The sequence below is a fragment of the Podarcis gaigeae genome (assembly GCF_964106915.1).
Source record: "Podarcis gaigeae genome assembly, chromosome: 7".
In the NCBI taxonomy this organism is placed as follows: Eukaryota; Metazoa; Chordata; class Lepidosauria; order Squamata; family Lacertidae; genus Podarcis; species Podarcis gaigeae.
Genome location: NC_139683.1, coordinates 64,973,666 through 64,997,186, shown reverse-complemented (window position 1 = coordinate 64,997,186; position 23,521 = coordinate 64,973,666). Strand labels below are relative to the sequence as shown.

The 23,521-nt window shown below is 43.3% G+C and overlaps 2 protein-coding genes across 7 annotated transcripts in view; one reads left to right on the top strand and one right to left on the bottom strand.

Moving 5' to 3' along the window:
- Positions 1–11,228, top strand: part of LOC310848390 (testis expressed protein 56-like) — a 30,631-nt gene extending 19,403 nt beyond the window's left edge. The window contains exon 4 of the mRNA XM_083747435.1: positions 10,989–11,228. Within this exon, the coding sequence (XP_083603561.1) occupies positions 10,989–11,172 (184 nt within the window). The 3' untranslated portion in view covers positions 11,173–11,228. The remainder of the gene's footprint in view (positions 1–10,988) is intronic.
- The window catches only part of LOC310848358 (enoyl-CoA delta isomerase 2-like), a 35,155-nt gene extending 11,851 nt beyond the window's left edge, over positions 1–23,304 (bottom strand). The window contains exons 1-5 of one of the 6 annotated variants that reach the window (XM_083747378.1): positions 23,155–23,304; positions 6,158–6,323; positions 3,869–3,967; positions 2,465–2,647; positions 815–884 (exon numbers count right to left, since the gene is read on the bottom strand). In XM_083747378.1, coding sequence (XP_083603504.1) covers positions 815–884; positions 2,465–2,647; positions 3,869–3,967; positions 6,158–6,265 — 460 coding nt within the window. In that variant the 5' untranslated portion in view covers positions 6,266–6,323; positions 23,155–23,304. Of the gene's footprint in view, positions 1–814; positions 885–2,464; positions 2,648–3,868; positions 3,968–6,157; positions 6,324–20,956; positions 21,058–22,831; positions 22,951–23,023 lie in introns of those variants that run through there. The other 5 variants (XM_083747379.1, XM_083747380.1, XM_083747377.1 and 2 more) reach the window with 5 other exon arrangements.
- Positions 23,305–23,521: the final 217 nt, after the last annotated feature.

Below are 23,521 nucleotides of genomic sequence, written 5' to 3'. Positions count from 1 at the left end.
GGCATTGAACCTGCAACCTTGCTGTTGTCAGCGCCACGCTCTAACCAATTGAGCTATCCAGGCTGCAGCTCAGGGTTTGTCTGGAGGAGCTAATCTTGAGCCTGGGTTCCGAGAACACACGAAGCGAAACCACGCCTTAGCTCAACACAACCCAGCTCAATAGTCATCAGGGAGGAGAAAATGCACCAGGATTTCCTCTCTGGGAGCACACACACTTCAGTTAAGCCATATGAAAACAATATCCCCCATCTCAGACATTAATACATTGGAAAGGTCATGAGAAGACACGATTTGGAGGATAGAAACTGGTGTGTGTGTGTGTTTTGCCATATACATTTAGATGAGTTGGGCAAGGGGACCTGCACCACTTGCTTGTCCTTCCTGCTACTGGGGATTCACTGCTTCGTCTCATTCCTTCTGGGAGACTTTGTCACCTTCAGATTTGTACCAGTTCCTTGTTGTCCTCCGTAGGCACAGCGCACAAGGAAAAGGACCAGGCAGAGGGCCTTCTCGGTAGTGGCGCCCGCCCTGTGGAACGCCCTCCCATCAGATGTCAAGGAAATAAACAGCTAGCTGACTTTTAGAAGAAATCTGAAGGCAGCCCTGTTTAGGGAAGTTTTTTTTTTATGTTTGATGTTTTATCATGTTTTTAATATTCTGTTGGGAGCTGCCCAGAGTGGCTGGGGAAACCCAGTCAGATGGGCGGGGTATAAATAAATTGTTTATTATTATTATTATTATTATTATTATTATTTGCATACTGGGATTTTGAAAGAAAAACAAACTTGATAGAGAATACAACGAAGGGTGGTACCTGTGAAAACCGTAATTACAGAGTCATCCTTTGCTGCTTCCTCAAGTGCTTCAACAATTTCATCGTACATCTGCACAGAATGAGAAAGGAAGAACAAGTACCATTTGATGTTACGGGAAGTTTGAGAAATTTGGGGGTAGCTAGCTGGATCTAAGACCAGCCTTTCTCAAGATGATTTAGGCTCCAGCTCCCATCAGCTCCAGCAAGCATGCCCAATGGTCAGGGATGGAAATTGCAGTTAAAAACATTTGGGTGGAGCACCGGGTTTGGGAAGGTTGCCTAAGATTCTACTACATCTGCATAGTCTCGGCTGAATCCAGAGCTTGGACAATACAGGAACTCCTTTTTTTCTCTCCTCTTGCAAAAAGAATTGCCCTGGGCATGCAGAGTATTTATAACTAATAAGAAAGGGAAGCCCCTAAGCAGGCTACTGGATTGTGCTCTTTTTTGTTTTAATCCTGCAAATATATACATGCTTAACATTTTGCTTATATGAAAGGAAGGACCAAGAGATGTGAGCTTGTGGATGAGCAGAGAAGCCATCCAAATGTTTTAAATGCATTTCCCTACCACCATCAGCCAGTGATTTGCATAGAGGTGAGCAAACACACAGTTTATTTTACCCTAAAGGTAAAGGTAAAGGGACCCCTGACCATTAGGTCCAGTTGTGGCCGACTCTGGGGTTGCAACGCTCATCTCGCTTTACTGGCCGAGGGAGCCGGCGTACAGCTTCCGAGTCATGTGGCCAGCATGACTAAGCCGCTTCTGGCGAACCAGAGCAGCGCACGGAAATGCCGTTTACCTTCCCACCGGAGCAGGACCTATTAATCTACTTGCACTCTGACATGCTTTCGAACTGCTAGGTTGGTAGGAGCAGGGACCGAGCAACGGGAGCTCACTCCGTCGCGGGGATTCGAACCGTCGAGCTTCTGATCGGCAAATCCTAGACTCTGTGGTTTAACCCACAGCACCACCCGCGTTCCATTTATTTTACCTTAGTATACCCTAATTTTTGTACACATTACTTGGTGGGCGAACTACATTGCAAAATTCAGAGGATGGCTGTGTTTCCATTCTTGTATCATTTTAGAAATTAGGCAGGTTTGCCTCTAATGTGCCCAAAATGAATTTCTCCCCCATCCCATCCCTACCTCCCATATTCCAGCTACTGCCCTTCCCATGGACATTAATTTTGAGGCTTACTGAAGACCCTTTATTTTAGAGAAGCCTTCTCAAGAGGATTGCACATTATTAACGTATACAAACTGCAAAAGTCAATTTGTACATTGTTTCATTGTATTCTGAGGTTTTAAATTCTTATATACTGCTTTAACATGTTCTAAGTATAAAGTAATAATTATTTTTTATATATAATTATAAAGTTATATATATATATATATATATATATATATATATATATATATATATAATGAAAGATTACAGAGAGCACCCAGAAAGAAAAAAGTGAGAGCAAAACATGGAGGGAAGAAAACATAAAATTGATAGTGCAGCAGGTAGTACAAGGGAAGGTAATCTGTCCTCTACTTTTCAGTTCTTAAAAGTTCTGCTGCATCTTTCTCTCTTTTTAAATTTCCATCTCACTTTCTTTGTTAGCCAATGATTTGTGACCTGTACAATGAACCAGCTTACCTTTTTACTGATAGCATTTTTCACCTTGGGGCGGTTTAACACAATCTTTGTGATGTTGTCTTTAGTAGAAACCTCTAGTGTTTCATAGGCAGCCTTGCTGCCAGGAGGAGTCACTTCAACCTGAGAAGATTCTGCAGCCACCAAACTGGATACAAGTTCAATGTATTTCTGTCTTGCGCTGTCCTGGAACGAGAAGCCCACTCCAAGTATAATAAAACAGGTGACGGATTACATATAGCTAGGGTCCAGATACAAAATCGTGAATAGAGTGCAAATAGCATCAAGGTAAAGGATTCTAGCTTCAAAGTATTTTTTTAATGAGATACTTAGTTTCATTTCACTTTTAATTTTTGTACTGCCTTTCTTTATTGCTAAACACAAGGCAGTCTACAAGCAACAAAATATACAATGAGGAACACGCACCTTATAATACAGTGGTGCCTCGCAAGACGAAAAGAATCTGTTCCGCAAGTCTCTTCGTCTAGCGGTTTTTTCGGCTTGTGAAGCAACCCTATTAGCGGCTTAGTAGATTAGCGCTATTAGCGGCTATTAGCGGCTTAGAAAAAGGGGGAAGAAAGCGGAAAAAATCGCAAGACTCGCAAGACGTTTTCGTCTTGCGAAGCAAGCCCATAGGGAAATTCGTCTTGCGGAGCGTTGAATAACGGAAAACCCTTTCGTCTAGCGGTGCCCCGCGAGGCATTCGTCTTGCGGGGCACCACTGTAATACAGAAAGTCATAATAAAACATAACTTTAAAATATAACAACTTATATCAAGTTAAACATTCAAAAATCTATTAGAACATAATAGCACACAATAAAATTAACTCTCAAAACATCACCAAATAATAATTACCGGATTTTTCGCTCTATAGGACGCACCTTGTTTTAGAGGGGAAGAACAAGAGGAAAAAAATCTCCCTCTCTCTGCCCAGCACCCCTTTAGCGAAGTGGCAGGAGGCGCTGCGCAGAGAGGGGGAGAATTTTTTTTCTTGTTCTCCCCCTCTAAAACAAGGTGCCGTTCAAGGTGTGTTTAGTCGCCTTTAGGCGGCTACCTTGGAAGCCTGGAGAGGCTTCACCAGCATGCTCTCCACAGGGAAGGTGCAGGCAAGAAGCAGCACCCCACAGGATTGAACCCTCCTGCTTTCAGATGAGAGGGAGGTAGGAAGGAGACACAGGATTTCATTCTTCTCCCATGAAAATCCCTAATAAAACATTAGCCCCACGCAAAACTGATTCTGCCCGGGATGTTCCCTGGAGTTGGGGAGGTGGGTGGACAGTGCACGAACCTATTTGATATATATTATGTGAACTGCCCTGGGAAGAACTTTTAATTTTGAAAGATGGTTTACAAATAAAACAAAGGCTGAATAAAATAAATTGGCCCTTCGTAGCATATTACTCACCTGTGGCAAATTACCAAGTGATTGCCATGCATCCCATTTGGCCTTTTTGACAAAGTCTAGCATCCCTGGTTTGGGAGCTTTGCAGGGGCCCTCAGTAGCCTATGTGAATAGGAAAGAAAGAAAATCTAAGCATTCAAGTAAGTTTACGCTGATTAGCCAGTGAAAAAGAATAGAATCACCCACATGGATTCAATGGGTTGGCTCACTCATAATGCTAAATCATAGCAGACTAGCCTGACTGAGTACAAGCAAAATGTTGGACTGATGTGCTCCCTTACTCCCATGAAGCCAGGCCAATGATTCCAGCAGTTTCATTTTACAGTGGTACCTCAGGATGCGAACAGGATCCATTCCGGAGCCCCGTTCGCATCCTGAAGCGGACGCAACCCACGACTGCGCATCTGCGGATCGCAATTCGCTGCTTCCACGTGACGTCATTTTGACCATCTGCACATGTGCGAGCGGCAAAACCAGGAAGTAACGCGTTCCATTACTTCCGTGTCGCCGCGGAGCGCAACTCGGAAGCGCTCAACCTGAAGGAACTTCAACCCAAGGTATGACTGTATTTTTAATAAATCTCATCTTACTGTTGCATACCAACCAATTCTGGTTCAAAACAATTTTTGATGTTTCACAGACAGCTTCATAACCCATCGTTTGAAGCTGGCTTGTTCTGAAACTTACCAGAGTTTGTTGCTCCCTGGTTTGAATCTAACGTTAAGCAAGGGATTATTTTTAAGTGAAACCGAGCTCTCCCGATGTCCTTCTCTTGGCCACGCAGGAGAAGCAGAAGAAAGAGGACATGTGAGCTCAATGCTTCATTTGGGCTTAGACAGGCCCACACAGTACCACAGTATAGTTTAGTGCTACACACAAATGTGGTCGTTATAAACTCTGCTAATCGATACTTGAATAGCAAGTATGTTTCAAAATTATTATGAAAAACAGTGCATTTTAAGACATCCAGACTGGATAAAAATCAATTATTATTTTTATTTAAAAAATCAGATTTTTAAAAATTTAAACGGATTTTTTTGACTTACACTGGATTTTTAAAATAAAATGCTTTTGGAGGAAAAATGTTTCTAAAGGTAGTTTTCTATTTAAGTTACATTATAGTCCAAAGGCTATTCATCAGGAAATGAGGATTTGTTTTAAGTTTTTCATGTGTGCTAAAACTCAGTCTAAGTTTTTTTTTTTAAAAAAAAAAAAGTTTAACCACATTAGGTAACAAACCTGGATACATGTGCTATAATGTTATTGTTTTAGTTAAACAAATTGTTTAAATTGTTGCTAATGATTATTTTTTCCTTCCAATAAAGCACAGCAGAAAAGCTGTCCAAATATAAACAGTTAACTGACTAAACCTCACAATAATTTCATAATTATCTGTCTATGTATTTCTAATAGTATAACCAAATCAGTAATTATTGATATAACTGCAAAAACTACTCTGAAAATTTATTATTCCAAAATAATAATATTCGAAAAATGAAACCTTCATCTGGTTTTAAATTTTAAGATTATACCAGCAAGAATGAGTCTTACTGACTGGTGATTTAAATCCAATCCACCCTGAAGATGTCTATTCTAAACATTCTGATGAAATCAACAAAAGGCACGCAACAAATTTCTGGAGTCTTAATTCCACTTGATACACCCACTACTGCAATAAGATTTCTCTGCTCTTTCATACAGTTCGGAGCACAGCCTCATCAAAGCCTCTTAAAAGTCAACTGAAATATATGCAGGTCTCACAGTCCTTTGGAAGGCCAAAATGGATATAGTTGTGACTTCCATAGGGGGTTCATAGGGAAAGTACAAGAAAAGGCCTCTCTCCCTGGCTGTTGAATTACTCTGCCTCATAACATGAGGTGACCAGATCCAAAGATGTCAACAGGGGTTCATAATGAGAATTCCAGAGACTCCTCCCCCATAACTAAATATATACAACTAACACATTAATATACTATCATTTCCAACAACTGTGGGACTTTTCCTGTGCGAGGAAGCAGCACCAAATGAATGAGTTCTCTTGTCACATATGCTTGTAGAGTCCAGAGGTGGAAACGAGGTTTAAGAAAAACTCAAGAGAACAACTAGGAAAAGCTTGCTTCAGCTTGATAAACTAGCAGTTTTTTTAAAGAAAAGCACACTTTGTGCAATGGACTGTGCATTTTTAAGCAACCCCTCACTTGAAACTGCAGACTGGCTTAGCCAAACTGTTCCAACAATCATTTCTCCAATGCAGCTATTTTCATTTTACAGACTGAAAATGGACAGAGCTACCTGTTTAAACAATGCATAAATATTCAGTTTGACTTGGTTGCCAGGATCCGTCTTCAAAAGCTTCAGCTGCTCTCTGGCCTTTTCAAAGTCTTCCTGGCTGAACTTCATGGTAGATTTAGTAGTGTGTAATTGTAGCACAGGGAAATGAAGGCCATACACTGGACTGCTGGGGGTGGAGGGAGAGAAAAAGGAAATAAAATCAATTCAGTTCTTGCATTCAAATCTTCAGTGGATCGTAAAATCAACACTTAAGTTACTTACTCGTCAAGTGTTCAAAAGCCTTCAAATACAAGACCAGTTAATAAGTACAAAAAAAGCTGCATGGAAAATCATGGTGAAACCTGCTGTCCAATTAACCTTTGGACAAGATTACCGGTACGTAAGCCAATCTTCTGTGTAAACGTTAACTCATGGATTTTGTTGGGACACTAGCAAAAAGGAGCAAAACGTATATGAAAGGGATGTCGTTCAAGTAGGAATTCCATACAGACCCCTCCAAAAAATAAGCAGTCCAGCTGGAGTTTCTGTTTTGCTTTCAGGCCAGTGAATGAAAACAAGAGAGAAGACAAGGGTTCTTCTTCCTCCTAAGCTGCCCCACTCACGTTTCACACATGAGGAATCTGTGGCCCCCTAGAATTCCCACTATCCATGGCCACTGGTCCACGCTGGTTGGGGTTGATGGGAGTTGGAATCTGACATCATCTAGAGCTCTAGGGGTTCCCAATCCTTGACTCATGTGCCAAGGTTGCTTCTGCGCTGAGCCCTGTCTCGTCACCAAATTTTACAAGCAATGGTGTATTTGCTTGTAATCTGGATTAAAACACTGACTGAATCGGGTGAGGGAAGCAGGAGAGACACCATTGCTTTAAGTATTTCCGTTCAACATTCGGCCTTCTAAATACTACAGCAAGAACGCAAAGAATCTCTGTCCCATCAAAATTTTCCCAAAATGAATGCATGGAGAATGTCAGAACTATAAAAGTGCATTGATTAGTAGCAAGTGAAACCGTAAAAAAAAAACAACAACCCCACGTTCTAAAAATTGTATTCTTGGCAAGATTAAAAGCATTCCCCTTTTCAACTATATCACAGACACGTGTTCTTTATTATCCTGGCTCTCAGGCCACTTCATTATAATTCTGGGCAGTTAGCCTTATTTACCTCATTAGGCACTCTAGTAATGGCTTTAAAATAATTCGGTTTATCTCCATATAACACAACAAGCTTCTATTTGGCAGTTAATCCCTAATTAATAAATAAAGACATCCTTGGTTTTTAGAAGGCACTTCTACCAGGGACCTAACAGCAGGATGGTGACCTCTCCCTGAAGAGAACATTTAACACACAAAAAACCCGCTATCCCCATTCCCCAAGGGGGATATAGTCTTATCAAGAGACTATTGACCTTCCACGATGCCAGGCAGAATCAAAGCAATTTTCTAAAAGGCTACTAAAGGCCTTAATCCAATACAAAGAGCTTTCAAAAAAAAACCTGCACAGCAGGAGTGATTGCTTAGCTGGGGAAACTGCTGGGAAATTGCAAGAGATTGTAATTATGTGCATGATAGCGAGTCCCTGCTTACAGAATTTATCATTGACATAGCCTAAGATCCTATACAGCTAGGGTGTCATTAAAAAAAAAGAGCACTACAAAGGCAAACCTATGCACGTTCACTCAATTTTCAACGAGGCTTACTCCCTGGTAAATGTGTTTTAAGATTGCAGCCTATGCTCTGCAGCAAAGCTGGCTGTTCTCTTAAGCAACTGTGCCAAGTCACAAAGGACAATGTTGAGCAGGTTAAAGGGGACTTTCCAAAAGCTTTTCACATGATAGTCGAGCATGGTCTAGCGCAGGAATGTCCAAAGTTCGTTTTGGGGGCCTAATCCGGCCCGCCGGTCGGTTTAATCCGGCCCCTGTGGCAGTTTATTTCCTGGGGTCAAATCCTTAAAAAACCTCACAAACTTCAATCCTAAAAAAAGTTCAACAACCTCAATCCTAAAAAAAGCTGAACAACTTTGGGGTAAAATCATAAAAACAATGTCAAAAACTTCAATCCTAAAAAAAGGTCATCAACTTTGGTTCGGCCCTCATGGCCCTTCACTTCATCAAATCTGGCCCTCTTTGAAAAAATTTTGGACACCACTGGTCTAGCGAGTAACAAACTTTCCAAGCTTCCCACACTGAATCATACAACAGTTTTTGCAAGAGATGGCTTGAATGGGGGGTATGGTGGGACATGTCATGGAAGTCTACTCAATATTGAACCAGAGGAGAACTCCAGTGTATAGTTAGCAGAGTAAAACCTTAAAACACGCTGCAGGATTCCCAAAAAATAGACCAGAGGCAATTAATATTTCATCCAGCAGAGCTTTACTGAAGGCAAATGAGCATACAGTGGTACCTCGGGTTACATACGCTTCAGGTTACAGACTCCGCTAACCCAGAAATAGTGCTTCAGGTTAAGAACTTTGCTTCAGGATGAGAACAGAAATCATGCTCCGGCAGTGTGGCAGCAGCAGGAGGCCCCATTAGCTAAAGTGGTGCTTCAGGTTAAGAACAGTTTCAGGTTAAGTACGGACCTCTGGAACGAATTAAGTACTTAACCCGAGGTACCACTGTAGTTCTTCTCCTTCTCCTTCTCCTTCTATATAAACATTTAAAAAACTTCACTATACAGGGCTGCCGGAACGAATTAAGTACTTAACCCGAGGTACCACTGTAATGGTCACAAATCCAACACATTCAAGATTGGCACTGTCCATAAGAAATCCAGTTGCTTCAGACTTAACTTAAACTTACAATAGCTTATAATAAAACCTTATTTTAAAATGATACCCCTTTCCCACCTACACAGCTATGATATGCCCACCAATGTAGACAGAACATCATGGGATGTAAACGTAAACAAATCACTATTACCCGCTGCCCATGAAGTGTGGAAAAATCAATCACAATTCTGCACAGAGCTTACAGCGGAAAAATTATTGCGTAATGCTAGCTGGAAGTGATCCAATCAGGAAAGCAATGCTACAAAATCTAGAGGACTAACGTGGTATGATGGTATGTGCAATGAACAAAACAGGATGCAGCCAGCTATGCTCCCTTTACCCACAATCTCACTCCAGCAGGTGGCTGGAACTTGATCCAGTGGAGCAGTGTGAAGAGATGTCCTCTGCTCCTGGAAGGAGATTATCTAAGTTCATGCAGGGAGAGCAAAAAGGTCCATAGGCACCTTCACAGAACCCTCTCAAAGCTGTTCCAACAGGGACAGTGAGTTCAGGTTACAACTTCCTGTGCGCCACCCCAAAGTATCAGCTAGGCAGCTGGTCCAAGTGGGGGAGGTACAAGGCATGTACCGTATTTTTCACTCCTAAAGACACACTTTTTTCTTCCTAAAAAGTAAGGGGAAATGTCTGTGCGTCTTATGGAGCGAATGCATGGGCCCTGGAGCTGAATTGCCCTGGGGCAAAAAAGCAGATCATGCTTTTTTCTTTCTTTCTTTTTGAAAGAGGGAAGTGGGTGTTGAAACAAAGGTGCTGATCATTTGCCTTTCGGGAACGAGTTAAGGGACGCTAGCAATAAAGGAGGCTGCCTGGGAGGGGGGAGGTAAAGACAGCAAATTTGCAAGGAGAGGAGACAGGAAGACTAAAGCAATGAGGAGAGAAATTAGAAGAAAAGGAGGAGCGAAAAACTGCTCAAACCTAAGGAAAAGACACTAAGGCAAACAAGAGGGAAGGGGGTGTTTAAAAGAAACAGCTGGTCGGTAAGGGATCAGGAGGAAGATAAGGGAGGCTAGCGATAAAGGAGGCTGCCTGGGAGGGGGGAGGTAAAAGCCCATGGATCCTCAGGATTTTTACATTGGGTCACCCCAAATTCACCATCAGATCACATAGCATGTCCATGGCTACAGCCTGCACCAAAAAATCACACATCCACTGTTTCGTGGGGCTGCAATAGTGCAATAACGTGGTTACAAAGCACGGAACCACATGGATTCTCAGGATTTTTGCATTCGGCTGCCCCAAACTCACCATCAAATCACATGTCTGTGGCCATAGCATGAACCACAAAAATCATACAATCACTGTTTCGTTTTTTTCTTGTTTTCCTCCTCTAAAAACTAGGTGTGTCTTATGGTCAGGTGCGTCTTATGGAGCGAAAAATACGGTGCATATCTTTCTTCCCCAAAAGTGCATTCTTCCATTGTCTCCCGAGGCAGACGGATGCCAACCAACAACACTTCTTCATCTTGCAGGAAATCCTTACGAGACAAAAGTGGGCGTTGCATTGCAATGTACTTGTTGCCTTATAAAGACAGGAAATATCCATCTCTGCATCTCATTTCATTGTGCATGATCAGTATTTCAAGCAACAGTTACTGTTTCCCACTTCTTTTGAAGCTGCTGTTCATGAATGCAAACCTATGTAGGAGTGTGAACGAAAAATAAACAAGTGAAAGGTTTGTGTGACCATTTCCTTGGCGTATTTGGCTGCATAGCATAAGTTCAGCAGATCATCTTTTTCAGGAAGGGAAACACTTCTTGTTCTTCTTTTTCCAGGATAAATTCACAGCTAGATCTCATGGTTCATAATCCTATTACGGATAATCCTATCAAATGAATAGCATGCCCGCTAGACAATCTTGTCAATATATTCTGAAGCAGAAAAGCAGATTCTCTTTTATCCTTTTAATGATCTTTCCTCAGGCCTGAGTTCCACAATGTCAAGCTTTTGTTAGGGAAGGCTTTTATATTAAAAAGATAATACTTTAATAATCAATTAGTTGGTATACTGTCATCTTGTTTTGGCTATTTCTCTCTCTGCAATTAGGAAGCATAGAAATAACGAGTTCTGGCACGCACCTTCTCTTCAGCAGCAGTCCTGCCCTCAGAGGAAAAAAGGCAAAGTACAAGATTTCTTATATTTGCTTCCAGAACCTTGGATGCCATCTCCCCTCCCCGCATCCTCTTCTAATTACCTTTCTTGTCCACTACATCTGTCTAAACTATTTTAATTTAAGAGGATGCAATGACTACAAAGAGTCTGAGGAATAATTAGTATTTAGTGAGAGTAAGAATGAGAAAGCATAAACCTTTAATCACCCCTAGCTGAAGCCAACTGGTAAATTAAAACAAGGAAAGGCATTTCAGATTCAGGTTCTTTTTTAAACTTCTGAAATCGTTGAAGTTACTTATTTATTACAATTGTATCCCAACTTTGTGAGAGCTGGACCATAAAGAAGGCTGATCGCCGAAGAATTGATGCTTTTGAATTATGGTGCTGGAGGAGATTCTTGAGAGTCCCATGGACTGCAAGAAGATCAAACCTCTCCATTCTTAAGGAAATCAGCCCCGAGTGCTCACTGGAAGGACAGGATATTATTATTATTATTATTATTATTATTATTATTATTATTAGATTGTGAAGCTGAGGCTCCAATACTTTGGCCACCTCATGAGAAGAGAAGACTCCCTAGAAAAGACCCTGATGTTGGGGAAAATTGAGGGCACAAGGAGAAGGGGAAGACAGAGGACGAGATGGTTGGACAGTGTTCTCGAAGCTAACAGCATGAGTTTGACCAAACAGAGGCAGCGGAAGACAGGCGTGCCTGGCGTGCTCTGGTCCATGGGGTCACGAAGAGTCGGACATGACTAAACAACAACAACAACATCCCAACTTTCCTCCTAAGGAGCTCAATGCAGAATATATGGTTCTCCCACTCTCAATATTATCTTAGCAACAACCTTGTGAGGTAGACAGTAAGAACTGTTCAACAGTCTCAAGAGGTGGTGGCCTCTCCAGAGGGTTTTAAGCAGCAGATGGCCATCTGTCATGGATGCTTTAGCCAAGATTCCTGCATTGCAGGGGACTGGACTAAATGACCCCCAGGTCCCTTCCTACAATTCTAGGATTCTAGGATTAGGCTGACTGTTGATGACTGGCCCAAGGTCACTCAGTGAATTTCATGCCCATTGGGCATTTGAACTGAGGTCTCTGATGCCTGGCATTCTAGGCACTTCACCACACAGGCTTGAAAATTACAAATTAATTTGCCAGCTTCTTATTTTTTTAAAATATGGTCTCTTTGCAGGGTACAGGAGCCACTGCCAGGACAGGAAGAGTTTGTAAAGAACTTGGCAATCTGGGGGTGGAGCCAGGACAGATCTTGGAAGTTTCCTGGTTTTTCAGATCCCAAGTATTGGTTACCTGACAAGATGTGGTTTTATTGTTCTGACTCAGTAAGATAGCGGCTGACTGACAACCCTCACTGCAAAGTGTGCTAGGCACCGGACAAAGAACCCTCCAGCCACAGACACTGCTAACTAAAATGGAGTTAAATAGCTCTTGAATGTAGCCTTTGTGTGCATTCTGTGACATTCCCCAGAATCACCTACAGAGACAAAAAGTTCTGAGGCAGAAATGTTCTCATGCAAAGGGCTCCCTGAGGACAGCAAGTTTGAAAATCATTAGCATAGAAACTACATGGCGTAAGAGTAAATGGTGGTTGTGAACCCTGCATTTTCAAGTGAGGTACACAAGTTTCACTCTTACGGCCCCAAATATTGACAAAACAGATGCTTAGTGCTCTTGAAAGAGCAATTTTGGATTCCCATTGAAAACAAACGGCTCAATTCCCCCAACAAATCTAATCCTTAAGAAACTCTTTCAGCTCTAACAAATGAAGCAGTAAAGACCCCATTTACCTGCTAGTTCTAGTAAAACACTACATGGTCCATTAGTTTCCCCCCTAGCAATTGTATTCTCGGATCACCCACTGCTACCGTCTTCAAGATGAGCTCTCGTAAAACTCCAGTCTTCAAGTCACAAGACCCGACGCAGGCTAACTCAGTTCAATAGAACCATTTGTGAGTTATTTACTTGAAGACTATACAGCTCCCTGTTTATAGAATAGATCCAAAGTCCCTGAAAGGCACTCAAAACCATTGATTCGCAGTAGGGGTTTGTTTTTTAATAAAAGTTTTTGTTTTGTTTTTACAATCAAGAGCATGATCGTTCTCAAATCCATTCTAAAAGCAGGTTTCTTCTGCACTCTCCATTAACCCAGGATGGGGGTGGGTGGAAATTTACACGTACTTTCTTCTGTCCCATTCCAAAAGCAAGGAAGGATTTTCAAATTGCAAGGTGCTTTGAGTTCCCCAATCTTACAGATAAGGCAATTAAAAAAAAAAAATATTGTAGAACCCAAGGAACAGGATGTCCACACAGCAGCTCAGAAGGCATTCTTGTACATTTTCACATCTAAAAATCATCATAACCTATGCCGATTACATATTCTACATTTTCCTTCACATCCTTAGGTTTGTAACTTCCATACAGCTAGAAACTTAAAATTGTCATTTCAGGGTCATGGCAGAAAATGGTAACATCCTTTACCTTGTTTCTCAAATACATCTAAATGCCCACTTAAGTTGTTAGATCTAACTAAGACTGCAATTCTACTCACCAGGGGGGGAAACCTGGGACCCTCCAGATGTTGTCGGACTTTAAAACCCATCAGCCCCAGGCAGCGTTGCCAATGGTTCTTTATTTTATTTTGCAACTATTATATGCCACTTTAAAAAACCATCATGATGGATGCTGTAGTCTAACAACATTTGGAAGGCCCATCCCTGCTATTCAGTTACCCGAGTGTAAGGATGGAGTTATCTGCCAATTAAGTCTCTCATTCTCGTTTTTCCAATCATAAATTAAGCCCATTAATTCTCAATTAAATAACAATTTTCATGAAAAATTGCCAGCATTTAATGCAGATTTCTCTGTGTACGTAGTCACAAATTGTTGACAGTGGCTCCAGGAGATAAAAAGGGAAGAGGACCCAAAAGGACAGACTCTGAGACACGCACAGACCAACCAACTGAGAGAGGAAGAGGCAAAACAGAAGCAGCACAGCTGTCCATCAGACCCTAGAAAGGGACGGAGAGAACAAGCAAGCAGAGACCTACAGACCTGCACTGAACTCAATTGGACCTCCTGCCTTTTAAATCGTTAATCTTCAACCCTGATTGCAGTTTGGGCACTGGAGACTGAATTTAGCTTACTTACAAGTGTATGTCAATCTTCTGCAGAGCTCCTTCATCTTTGTACTAAAGAAGGAATTTCAGCAGGTTTAGCTTGCCGTGCAAGGCTAATGAAATCTTTACCTGATGCAATCACCTCTACAGTGGTACCTCGGGTTAAGAACTTAATTCGTTCTGGAGGTCCGTTCTTAACCTGAAACTGTTCTTAACCTGAAGCACCACTTTAGCTTTGAGTTTGACCAAACTGCGGGAGGCAGTGGAAGACAGGAGTGCCTGGCGTGCTCTGGTCCATGGGGTTACAAAGAGTCGGACACGACTAAACAACAACAACAATTCTCTGTCGCACAAGCACCTCAAACAAACTGAGCGCATTGTCACTAGGGTGGCCAGGTGCCCCTGTCACACAAGTCACACCTGCTGAAATTCCCTCTTCTACATAACTTTTGCATCTGGCTGCTCTCAAAATTCCACTATGAACCTGTATGCGGTCTTATGGGCAGATCCTAATCCTTGCAGCATCACCAATGATGTTCAAAAGACAGAACTTTTTAATTGTTGCACAAAAGTATGAAGTAACTATGAAATTACCCTATAGTGGAATTTTAAGGAGATGTGACTACTACAAACATTTAGGATCTGGCTAGTAGTCTACAGTCCTGAATATTCTCCCATGGAATAAATGACCACCCAAAACCCAGCATTAGAGAGCTCATGAATCATGCAGTACATCTTCTTTGCAAAAAAATCATTCTTAAAGCATTCCTTCACTTTGCAGAAGATGTTGCATGCCACTTTATCTGTATTCACACTGAGCTCTTAGTGCTACATTTAGCACCGGAAACGTTGTTCCTCCTAGATGGATTGCATGTGCCACATTCTAAATGAGCGCTAAACTCATTAGTTCAACCTTCAAGCAGTTCAGTGCAACACGGCTACTACGGTCCCTACAGCAGAACCTTCCAATTAGCTCAGTCAGGGAGGGCAGATATTCATGATTAGATCAATGGGTTTGTGTCTCTCATTGCCATTTTAGAAGGCTAGAAAACAGCTCTCGCAATTCTCTACAGTTAGGAAGGTAGGCAGGAGGGGATAGTTACTGGGAACAGAAAAGTATGCGGGAACACCACATAATTTTAGCTCACATTTAAATTTGGAATGGCTTAAGGCCAAACTATCTGTTATATGCAATGGTAGCCTGATGGCTCTTCATTAACAGGAGAAGCTGCCTCAGGAGGAGGTGATTCGAACCAAAGAAGTAACAGGCAAAGGATTCTCTGAAAACGGCCTTTCCAGTCAAAGGCGTACCTAGGGTTCCTTGCGCCCCCTTGGCAAGGAGCTGTATCTGCGCCTCCCCCAGGGGGAAAAATGCTATTCTCCAGTGGGCAGGGGCCAACACTCCCCACTGTGTGTGCACAAAATCTATAGTTGCTTAAGGGCCAAGGGAAAGGCACTCTGCGCATGCCCAGAGACTATACTACAGTTTTGCATCTCCCAGAGTGTAGACTGAAAACAGTTGAGCCCTGGCCCAAATTCACACTTGCTGCCCCAATTCTCACGTCCCTCATTGTCCATCAGATTCCTCTTCTTCTCAATCTCTCACAACCACGTCCCTGCTCCCCGTCTTTGCGTGCCACTGAGCGTACCTGGAAGAGGGGCAAGATGGAGCCATCTGAAGCCACACGCTTCACCCCACGTCTCCTGAACCAGGGGAGTTCAGACACCTTGCTTCTGCTCCCGGCCATCCTTCCTCACCTGTCCTGCGGGCCAACCCAGCTGGTGGTTTTGGTGGCGTGGTCGATGTAGACTTTGCCACTGTAGTCGCTAGGTTCCTCCCAGCCCTTGGGCAAGGGCAACTCCTGCCTGAGCATCTTGCCCACCACTGGTGGCTGCAGCTGACAGACAGGTGGGCCAAGCCTAGCAGTGACCCCATACAAACAGCTCAGCAACCCCCAGCCCAGCCACTGGCCTGGCAGGCTGGGGCCAGGACACAGGCCTGGCCAGGACAGCTTTCCTTTTATACCTTCTGGACTTGATGAGGCATGTGACCCTCCCCTGTCCTGAGCCTACTCCACCTTAGGAATCGCACACCTCCTCCTGGAGCTAGCAGGCCCCACCTGGGCTGTGGGTCCTTGCTGGACTTCCTTCAGAGAACTGACAGCTGTAAGTTCAGGATCACTGAAAGCACTTGAAAGATCTCACCCACAAGTGTTGGTGCTGACCTTTAAAGCCCTAAATGGCCTCGGTCCTGTATACCTGAAGGAGCGTCTCCACCCCCATCGTTCAGCCCGGACACTGAGATCCAGCGCCAATGGCCTTCTGGCAGTTCCCTCATTGTGAGAAGTGAGGTTACAGAGAACCAGACAGGAGGCCTTCTCGGTAGTGGCGCCCGCCCTGTGGAATACCCTCCCTTCAGATGTGAAGGAAATAAGTAGCTATCTTATCTTTAAAGGACATCTGAAGGCAGCCCTGTTTAGGGAAGTTTTTAATATTTAATGCTGTACTGTTTTTAACATTTGATTGGAAGCCACTCAGAGTGGCTGGGGAAACTCAGCCAGATGGGCGGGGTATAAATAATAAATTATTATTATTATTATTATTATTATTATTATTATTATTATTATTATTATCTCATGAGATAATTTTGCTCTCCTTGACATCTTGCAAGACTCTGATGAGATCTTGCAGGAAATCAGAACCTACTTCACGTCACATCAGTGCAGGACGGGGACTCAACAGCTTTGGCTGCCCCCGCCTAACAAAAATCCTGGCAACACCCATGTATGCCTCTGACCGCTCATTGTCATCCCACCATCAGTCCCCTGGCACTGAGCCTTCTTCTCCAAGGCGTTCCCCACCTGGTGCCTCCCACCATCCCTCTGCATCTAGCCAGTCCATGACACTTGGCTACTACAGCCATGGCATCTGGCCAAACCTGAAAGGAGAGGGAGAGAGAGTGGATTCACATGCCCTGGCCAGTGCCTGCCTCCTGTGGCTACAGAAATTTGGACTGGGAAAGCCTGGCCGCCTACTTGCATACATGTGCACACATGCCCTCCACCGCCACAGGAAAGCTTTGTAAGTGGCCCAGGGGTGTCAAGAAGAGGTGCAATTTTTGCTCACTCACCCCGGGCCTGCACTCTTGGTGGAGGCCAGCTTGACCAACCCCTAAGTATGCCCGTTTCCAGTTTAAAGACAAGGGAGGTGGTTATCAGGCTACTGCTCCACACACTTGTGTACAGTGGTACCTCGGGTTACATACGCTTCAGGTTACATACACTTCAGGTTACAGACTCCACTAACCCAGAAATAGAGCTTCAGGATAAGAACAGAAATTGTGCTCCGGCGGCGCAGCAACAGTAGGGGGCCCCATTAGCTAAAGTGGTGCTTCGGGTTAAGAACAGTTTCAGGTTAAGAACAGACCTCCGGAACAAATTAAGTACTTAACCCGAGGTACCACTGTAGACTGAAGATTTCCCCCAACCTTCCTTTTACTGTTTGCACTGATACGTGTTTGTGAACATGTGACATTAAATGTGCAGTAAGTGTGTCAGCTTAAGCAGCTTTTACAGCAGTAGTGCACAAACAGGTTCTTGCTCAATGCCAGCCTCAAGTTCTTGGCAGGGAGAAATGGGTAATTCTAAGGCTGTGTGCTCCATGACCTCAAGTCTATAATTTTTCTTCTTTTCCCTCTTTGTTAAAGCTTAAAAATAAAATATATGCTAAAAACCTGTTTGTGCATTGTGATTTGGAACACTGAACCCTACAATTACTTATTTTTCTGAAACATCTGTAGGTCTCCTTGCCATAATTAAGCCCTGAATTCGTAGCTTAAAATAACTTTGAAATTAGTCAAAAGACTACAATCACGGAAAATGCATGATGTTACTACAAGGAATCTGCGACTTGGTTTCTAGAAGACATTGAGGAGCTAGAGGGTGATAGGTCTAAGGCTCGGGTTGCCTTAGAAATATGATGCAACCTTTCCAATTACTAAGATCTGCAGAAGAGGCTCTTTTGAGGATGCCACCACCTGCAGAGGGCTGTCACTCCAACTGTGAAACAGAGCAGTGGTTCTCAAAGGGTGTGGCAAGGGAGGATGGCAAGTGTGGTGGGAAGATTCAAGGACAATCAAATAAACATTTAAACCAGAGTTTCCCAACCTTAGGTCTCCAGCTGTTTTTGGACTACAATTCCCATCATCCCTGACCACTGGTCCTGCTGGGGATGGGCATTGTAGTCCAAAAACAGCTGGAGACCCAAGGTTGGGAAACCCTGATTTAAACATTTCAGTGTAGTATAGAATAGTATACAGTGGGTTACAGATGCTTCGGGTTACAGGCGTTTCAGACTGCTAACCCAGAAATAGTACCTCGGGTTAAGAACTTTGCTTCAGGATGAGAACAGAAACTGTGCAGCAGTGGCACGGCAGCAGCAGGAGGCCCCATTAGCTAAAGTGGTGCTTCAGGTTAAGAACAGTTTCAGGTTAAGAACAGAACGAATTAAGTTCTTAACCCAAGGTACCACTGTAGTATTATTTGTTTATTTTTCGCAGAATATGGATAGATATCTTTATAAAATGAGAGCAAGAGCATCAAGTGATACTGAGGACAATCCTAGCTGTGATCCAAAATCACAATTCGAACAGAGTGCTGGAGAATAGCATTGGCTATTCTTCTACAGTTCTCCATGGGATTTTCAACTTCAACAAATATGAATAATTCTCTGTGTTGAGGAGTTGAGAGTCCGTCTCAAATTAGACCTAATATAAATGAGATTACCCGGCAAAAGCAAGCTCACACCTCTCATTGAGTTTGTATACATATTTAAGGTAATTAATGTGAGAAGCTTGTTTGTAATTAAATTTTGGGAGGAATTCATGCTTTATTGTAGCTATATTATTTTATACTTTCTGGATGTCTCATGATATTATAAAGGAATTGTGTTTTATGTTATAAATCAAGCACTGCCAGGAGTTGCTTCTTTTCCCCACCAATGTATTTGTTATCAATAAAAAAAAAATCAGTGTGGCACAAGCAGATTTTTATTCTGAAAGTGTGGCTCAAAGAAAAAGGTTTGAGAACCACTGCTTCTATCTCTGCTTTTAGAAAAGGTGCCAAGTCACATATTTTCATTTGGCCTTTAAAATTTCCTAATGGTGTTGCTTGTTTAATGGTTTTTTATTATGCTTTACTGTTGATTTTAATGTGTTTATGCTGTTTTGTTTTTGATTTGTTGTACACTGCCTTGCTGGGTTACAAAAACACAGTGTAAACCCATTAACAACAAATGCTAAAGAAATAGTAGCAGCCCAACATGTACCGCTTAATAGTCCTGAAAATGTGTTATATTTAACGCGGACTGAACTGGTGCTAAATTTACACCTGCAGCATCCTTCCCTCTTAAATGTTCATACTATCCCATATTACTTTACCACATTCAACAATCTGAATTGCTTACTTGAATCTGATTTTGATTTCTGATTATTATTTTTTGCGCAGTAAAGAAGTCAATCAGAAGTTGAAGTGGGTTTTGCAGGGGAATCATCATTTCCTGGCAAGATTCAGCTGCTCATGAATGATTCACCTCTCTTTCATCTCGAAGTAACTAATCACGTAAACAGCAGGGTTCTCTGTACTACTTGCTGGGTGAAGTTTACAGCTATGGAAAACAACACAGCAAGTCGTGAAAAACTCAAGCTAATCATGAAAGAAAGTGGGTGTAGCTAAAGCATCCTAAAATTCCTTATTTGCACTGATAGAATAACAATACATTACGATAAGAAATGCTGGAATTACAGCCCCAAAAAAGTGTTGGTCCACAATTGCACATTAAAAACATGGTAAATATATTTTCACTCCATCAGGCTTTTGCCTGCAGCGGTTGGTTTACGTGTGATCTCTGCAGCTGTTGTTTTTAAAAGGATTTCATGTTGCATATTTGAACTGTTTTATTATTTGTATTATAATATTTTTTGTGTAATGTTAAATTGATTTAAGCATCAGAAAAAGGAGAGGGCAGACATATTCATTTAAATAGAAATAAAACCAACTATGCGTTGTGCTAAAGTCCTGCAGGTTTTTCATTGGCAATGATATCCCATCCACACACTCAACAGAATCAGGCATGGACATAACCATACTGTGATGCTGCCATTCAACTCTTTTTAAATAGGACTAAATAGGACCACTGTCATACAGGAAGCAACAGACATTCTCCAAAGGCTACTTTTGAAAACTGAGGAACATAAAACGAAAATAGTAAGGACATATGGGATAAGGGAGTTGCACTTCATACCACTACTTACATTACAAATAATACTTAATTGGCAGCTATCAAACACACACAGTAAGCCCTATAGCACCGAGGGGAATATATCAAGCTGTACATAGCAGTTCCTCAAATTAAAACTTGCTAGGCGAAACGTTTTGCACAGGAGCCAAATCAGAGGCATTCACTTTTTGTTATCGCTGACAACACCTGTAGAATTTTTAATCTGCAAAGTATCCCAGCAACCATCAGACCTCTGAAATTTGATCACTAGGTCGCCCTGACCTGGGCAGGATGCTCAGCAAGCACACAAATCCCATCTCAGCAATTCATGCAGAGTGGAGAGGCCTCTCAGGTCGTATTGGGATTTGAAACAAACAGAAGCAGAACAACTCCCCAATTGTTTCTGCTTGCTCTATGGCTCCCAACTTAACGCCTGGGAGTTACTTAATGGGGATGAACCACACTTGGCACTTATTACGTAAGAACCACCTGCTGGATGAGGAAGAGCCAGATCTATGGGTGTGTGTGCGGCCATTTTTGTTTGGACTCAGATGAAGCCTCCAGAGGAGCGCCATTGAAGCTCTCAGCCTGTGCGTGTGTGTCCACAAATGTGCCTAGGATGGATGGATGCCAAACTGGGTCTTTGACCAGGGTGAAATAAAGCCTAGTTTTGCCCCTGGATGAGGCCTGCAGCCCATCTAATCCAGGAACCTGTGCTCACAGCAGCCTACGGGATACCTGTAGGAAACCAGGGAGCACAGCATGAGCAAGAGTACATTGCTGCCTCCAACGTTCCAGGTCATCTGAGGAAATTAGAATGGACCCAGGCACTTTTTTAAAAAGGAGGGTGCAAGGCAGTTGTGGGCAGTGGGCCCCACTGAGGCCCTACCCATTGCCTCCCCCAGGTGCTAGGTGTCGCAGGGAGCCCTTCCCCCATCCGGGCTTAAAGCAAGTATTCCACTCTTATAAAACAATTGTCTCCCTGCTTATTTAATTTATATGCAGAATTCATCATGTGAAAGGCTGGGCTGGATGAATCCCAAGCCGGAATTAAGATTGCTGGAAGAAGTATCAACAACCTCAGATATGCAGATGACACAACTTTGATGAAGTGAGGAGGAATTAAAGAACCTCATAAAGAGAATGAAAGAGGAGAGCACAAAATATGGTCTGAAGCTCAAGATAAAAAAAAAAACCTAAGACCATGGCCACTGGTCCCATCGCCTCCTGGCAAATAGAAGGGGAAGAAATGGAGGCGGTGAGAGATTTTACTTTCTTGGGCTCCATGATCACTGCAGATGGTGACAGCAGTCACGAATTTAAAAGACGCCTGCTTCTTGGGGGAAAAGTGATGACAAACCTAGACAGCATCTTAAAAAGCAGAAACATCACCTTGCTGACAAAGGTCTGCATAGTTAAGGCTATGGTTTTCCCAGTGATGTATAGAAGTGAGAGCTGGAGCATAAAGAAGGCTGATCGCCGAAGAATGGATGCTTTTGAATTCTGGTGTTGGAGGACTCTTGAGAGTCCCATGGACTGCAAGTAGATCAAACCTATCCATTCTAAAGGAAATCAGCCCTGAGTGCTCACAGGAAGGACAGATCCTGAAGCTGAGGCTCCAATACTTTGGCCACCTCATGAGAAGACTCCCTGGAAAAGACCCTGATGTTGGGAAAGATGGAGGGCACAAGGAGAAGGGGACGGCAGAGGACGAGATGGTTGGACAGTGTTCTCGAAGCTACGAACATGAGTTTGACCAAACTGTGGGAGGCAGTGGAAGACAGAAGTGCCTGGTGTGCTCTGGTCCATGGGGTCACGAAGAGTCGGACACGACTAAACAACTAAACAACAAGAGTGTATATTTAAAGCAGATGAATAAATGAGCAAGTTAAGTTAATTTGGATACACAGAAGACATTAAAAATTTAAGGAACCGCAGAAAGAGGGGGAAGGAAGTCAAGTTTTTGCAATGCATTAACCTGAAAAGCATAAATATAATAATAATAATAATAATAATAATAATAATAATAATAATAATAAAGCAGGACTTCCACACCACAGGCTGTCCCTTATTTCTAGACGCACTTGATCCCTGGCATCACCACGCTTTGACAGACTTGTTGCATTTCCTTGTGTCCACAAGGTTCTAGGTTCAATCCCCAGCCTCTCCAGCTAAGAGCTGCGAGGGAGACCCTAGTCTGAATTATTATTATTATTATTATTATTATTATTATTATTATTATTACTTCTACCCCGTCCATTCCAGCCACTCTGGGCGGCTTCAAGCGCGCATATAAACATCAGAAAACGTATGGAGAGCCTCTGCCAGCCAGTGCAGGCAACACGGAGCTAGATGAGGACCTACTAGGGCAGCTCTCCCTCCGCCCAGCTTCGCCAGCAGGTTGGCGGGATGTCGCAAGGACTCGCAACAAGGGCACGCCTGTGGTTCTCGCCCAGCAAACGCGGCATTTCACCGGGTTGGCCTGGCAGGGAAGGAAGACTTGGAAACCCAACCAGACACACTCGCGCCCCTCCGCCCGGGACGAGCCGCTCTCACCTAACCCAGCGGAGCGGGCGGCGAGGGCGAAGCAGCAGGCCCCGCGTCAGGCGCTGGAGGGCGGCAGCGCCGCTGAGCATCGCTCGGGAGGGAAAAGAGCCGGGGCGGAGAGGAAGCGAGAGAGCTCCTACCTTGGCCAATGAGAGAGCGCAGAGGAAACCGGTTCTCCCACCCCACTTCAGGGAGGCTCGCTCGGCCCACGAAGCAGGCCGGGCCGGGCCGGGCCGAGGCGGGGAGGAGGAGCCGCCGCCGCGCAGAGGATCATCCAGGGAGGAGCCGCGCAGGGGGAAGGCGGGCGGAGGAGGCCTGGCCGCGCGGGGGCGCGACTTTCCCCGGAGAGGAGGAAGCGTCGAGGGTTGTGAGGGGAAATGCTGCCAGACCACGCTGGTTTATTAGAAACAAATAAGCAAACAAACAAAAACAAAGTAGTGGGACAAGTTTCCCACAGGTTCTGTAGCCGGGCTGGTTTTATTTATTATTACATTATTACTATTATTA